Source organism: Cryptomeria japonica, unplaced genomic scaffold, assembly GCF_030272615.1.
Source record: "Cryptomeria japonica unplaced genomic scaffold, Sugi_1.0 HiC_scaffold_60, whole genome shotgun sequence".
NCBI classification, from domain to species: Eukaryota; Viridiplantae; Streptophyta; class Pinopsida; order Cupressales; family Cupressaceae; genus Cryptomeria; species Cryptomeria japonica.
The window spans coordinates 370,278-374,788 of record NW_026728882.1 but is presented as its reverse complement, the minus strand read 5'-3'; the positions used below and the strand labels follow the sequence as shown (position 1 = coordinate 374,788).

General features: G+C 31.2%; 1 protein-coding gene across 1 annotated transcript; it reads left to right on the top strand.

Annotated features, from left to right (window-relative positions):
- Positions 1 to 2,346: 2,346 nt before the first annotated feature.
- LOC131056485 (GDSL esterase/lipase At4g10955-like) lies at positions 2,347 to 3,701 on the top strand. Its single transcript, XM_057990817.2, has 3 exons — positions 2,347 to 2,376; positions 2,607 to 2,757; positions 2,950 to 3,701. Exons 1-3 carry the CDS (start codon positions 2,347 to 2,349, stop codon positions 3,597 to 3,599), a joined length of 831 nt encoding a protein of 276 aa, XP_057846800.2. The 3' UTR covers positions 3,600 to 3,701.
- Positions 3,702 to 4,511: the final 810 nt, after the last annotated feature.

Below are 4,511 nucleotides of genomic sequence, written 5' to 3'. Positions count from 1 at the left end.
TTACCACATTTAAAAACATTCAACATGCACATATTTTCATATGGAAGAACAATCATGCCATATATTACTTTCAAAATATAAATAAAGAATTAGATCTATATTATCATCATCTAGGGTATATGCATATATTTACATATGTTATCTTTAGTATCACTTTCTATTGGTATAGGATACTAAGAAGTTTTAGCTAATAGAACCTATTCATGTATCAAGTTGACAAACTCCTTAACAATTTCTTGAGGCTCAACATTGAAAAATTAAAAAAAATTGGAGGCAAAGACAAGAAATTACATTAAGGTGCATATTCTATCAAACTTTTCTTAGAAAGCACATATTAGATCCACATGAACAATCAAATTCATGACAATTGACACTAAATCTACAATGTTCAAAATTGAATCACGTGTTTTTCAAAATATTTCAGAATTCTTAAATAGTCATTAAACGAAGACATAGTTTTCATAATGATGATGAATTAATTGGAGACATCATGATCATCACTCTTTTATCGTTAATTTATAAAACCAATAATTTAACTATATCAAGATTAAATTTAAATTATTATTTTACCCAAACTATAATTACTAATTCATATTTGATTTATCACTTTTATTTTCTTTAACGTCCCTCCTATTTATAATACTTAATTATCTACGATCTTAGATTCAGAAACATGTACACACAAAACCTTTTACAAGCAATGAATCAACTCTACGAACAAAGGTAAGACTGATAATATAAGATGTGGGGCAGGCAGCGAGGGCGGCGGTCAATGGATTCTCTTGACAGGTGTTCTTAAATGATGCTTAAAGAAGATTCTTCTTATTTTAAGGCCCCTCCAAATCGTCTGGACGGTGACCGTACTGATTCACTTCGACCTCTCTGGATGATTTACAGAGTCCTCAATATTGATTAATTAAGCCACCTTTGGCTAGTAAAACCATCTAGTAGAAATTTTTATAACAGTAACTCAAGTTAATGATCTTAATAATGCGTCATACCCTATGAAACATTAAGAATATTAAAAACTAAGAATCTCCTTTTTTTTTGCTGTGCTTAGTTGGAAATACGTCATATGCTCTTTCTGATGTGACAAAAAAATGTTCCTTTTGTTGAGTTAGCCATTATTTTATCTGTGTAGATAAGATTTCATAAGATGGGTAAGGAATCCATGTTTTGTAGATAGAGGCTTTTGTTGCCTATTAAAGTTATACGTCAGAGGGACGAAGATAATACAATTGGTCTCAGCTTTGTGAGTATCAGAATTGCAATGGCTAATAACAATGGCATAGATGTAACAGAGCTTTTACACCTCGCACTTCCAAACTGGTAAATTTCACTCTTTCAGCAATGTGATTTTGTTCTTGTGGTGTTCAACTTTTGAATAACGATAGACTATTTTATGTTTTATGAAATTATATTTATTTACTTGTCTATCATACTACTACCACCTGATTATTTTATATTTTGTAAGTTTTATTACCTTTTGCATTAACACAGATATTTAGCCATGGATACAGCTGGGTTTAAATTTAGAAGGGAAGCGTTCAATATTCTTACTGTTGTTTGAATTTGGATTATCAAACTACTTAGATATCTCCTACTACTTTTTTATCTTTTACATTTAATATAAATCAAAAGAGGCAGGAATTCTAAATTCGAGAGAAAATGTTGAAACATAACCTTTACTTTATGTATGATGTGTAGTTCTTGTTTTCCATTGAAAAATATTTCTTGGTTACTGTAATACTCTAAATTATGTCTTACAGACACAGATTCTTAGTCCACTTTTCACACACATAGTTACAGATGCTGTGTACCATAGACTTTGTCATATTTCTAGCTGCTATTTCCAATTGTTAGTTTTACCTGGTATTTCCAAATGTTATTGTTAGCATACTTTTACAATACAATACATAACCTTTACTTTATGCATGATGTGTAGTTCTTGTCTCCAATTGAAAAATATTTCTTGGTTACAGATGCTGTGTACCATAGACTTTGTCATATTTCTAGCTGCTATTTCCAAATGTTATTGTTAGCATACTTTTACAATACAATAAAAATTGGAATGATTGTTTTTTTTCGAAATTTGGGTGTGTAAATGTGAATTAAATTTTTGGTTGAATTCATGAAGTTTCTACAATATATATTGATATGTTTGTAATTCTTTTCGATTCGATTGTGTAGAATTTTAAGTTGTCAACGTTTCGGATCAAACATCATGATGTTGGATCATGGTGTTTGATCTGACATATTGACAACGTAAAAATCTACAGAGTCGAATCCAGAAGAATTACAAACATAAATTTTTGGTCTCAACAGATGACTAATTATCAAGAAATAATGACAACAGATTATATCTTTAAAGCTGGGGTCTGAAATTTGATGGTCTATATAACAATTTTTTAATTTTAAATAGTATATGACAACACAAAATTTTATTAGACCGTATAGATTGACCTGCTATATTTTTATAGAAATGCCCACAAATTTATGTATAATGGCATGAATGGAGTGTTTGCAGGGAAGATCCAATACACAGAAGATGTATTGCTGCGGGCCTGGTGAATATTGTGTACGTGCTTGAAACCAACCCAAATTAGGCTAAGGAATTGTGTTGCTTGCTTCAATTTGAAGTGAAGGAAACTGCAATCGACGAGCATGACAAATCTGTATATGGGGCTGTTTTTGAGTGGCGTGGAAAAGAAAAAGCAGGTCCAGGTGGACCTCCCTCAGAAGTGGTTGCATTTAGAGGTACGCTTCTTCGACCCAGAAATATTTTAGAAGACTTGATCCTGGATTTCAAGGTAGCCATTGCACACTTCAATTCCATAGAAAGGATTGATAAGGGCTTACCCTTCCTAAGAAATAGTCTTCATAGGAATGGATGCCAGAATATTTGGATAACAGGGCATTCATTGGGTGCTGCCATTGCACTGGCTGCAGCAAGAAAATTGGAGCAGAAAGAACGTCGTGAACTTGAAGCACATCTTTTCAATCCTCCATTTTTATCTCCTACATTTCCTCAATTGAAAGTGTTTGAGAGGATTGCGAAGATTTTAGTTGGCACACGTAAATGTGCCCCTTCCTTTCAGTGCAGTCAATCGCAGGAAATTTGCAAACATATTCAAGGCCCTTCCGAGGCTTTGGCATTTCAGATGGGTTTGAAAGATGAGAGCAAACTACTTGAGTTGTATGGTGATTTCCTTCGTTATAGTGATTGGATTCCCAATTTATATGTGAATGAAAAGGATCTCATTTGTGCTACTTACCTTCACTATTTTGAGGTATGGAAGGGTATATATGAGCAGAAAAGTCATTTGGTCCACGAAAGCATGAAGTACTTCTTTTGTTTTGAAGTGGCTACAAAGAAAACCCCTTGGCATATAGTTCCATCTGCAAAGGTATTTAGGGTAGGTAGACATTTTTTCAGTAATCATCATGGCATATGTCAATGGTGGTCTAAGAATCTTCAAGTTAAGAGCATTGAATACATCCCTCCAGATGAAGTCACTCATTGCAATTTCAATCGCTTGCAAAAGAGTGTAGTTCTCCATAACAAAGATGGTGATGATGCTAATCATTCGAGTTATTAAAATGTGGCGTACCAATGACAACTTACTATGTGTTTGTTTTGTATATGTAAATATTTTTGAATAAACAATCTCAGAGAATAAAGTGTATTAATATTTTTTTCATATGTCTACATTAAATAAAATATTAGTATGCATTATTCAAGTGAGAAGATGGTAAGGACATAGAGGATTGGATGAGTGGTACAAAGATTAGACTATAAGAAATATAATTATAAAGTCTTATATAAAAAAAAGAAATATAATTAAGGATAGATATGTTATGTAATATTAAAACACATTTATCTAAAAATAAAGGGAGAATAGATTATAATGTATAATCAAGATATTTTGACTAGATTCCTAAAAGAAAACTTTGAGCTAGTAAGATCCAAAGTGCACTAGCAAACATCATCCTATTTTTTTGATGTTTTTATAGTGTGAATTTATTTCTTATTTAATTTGATCTCCACCACAAAATCATTTAAAAGAAGTGACAAAAATATCGTATACCACAAAATCATTTTTTGTTCTTTCACATATTGACACTTATAATATTTAAAATAATAAAAATACCATACAAATTTCAATGATGGATACTCTTTACTAGTTTCCACTTGACACTACAAGTTGCATATGAAAGGTGGAAGTAAAAATCATTTTTTTGATTGATAGATAAGCTTGGTATCATACTATTGTAACCCATTAATATATGTTTTCACCTCAATGATGTACTTAAAAATATTTTTATTATTAAAAAGAGATTAATTTTTTGTTTTCCTTTATGTTTCCCATTTTTATCCTCTTCTTTTTGTTTCAACTCCTTGCCACTTTATTGTGTTTTTTCTTTTGTTCCTTTTTATCCTTATTTTGATTATTGTTTTTCCTTATTTATGATTTTTATACTTCATTTTGTTTTCCACTTTTGTTTATTTG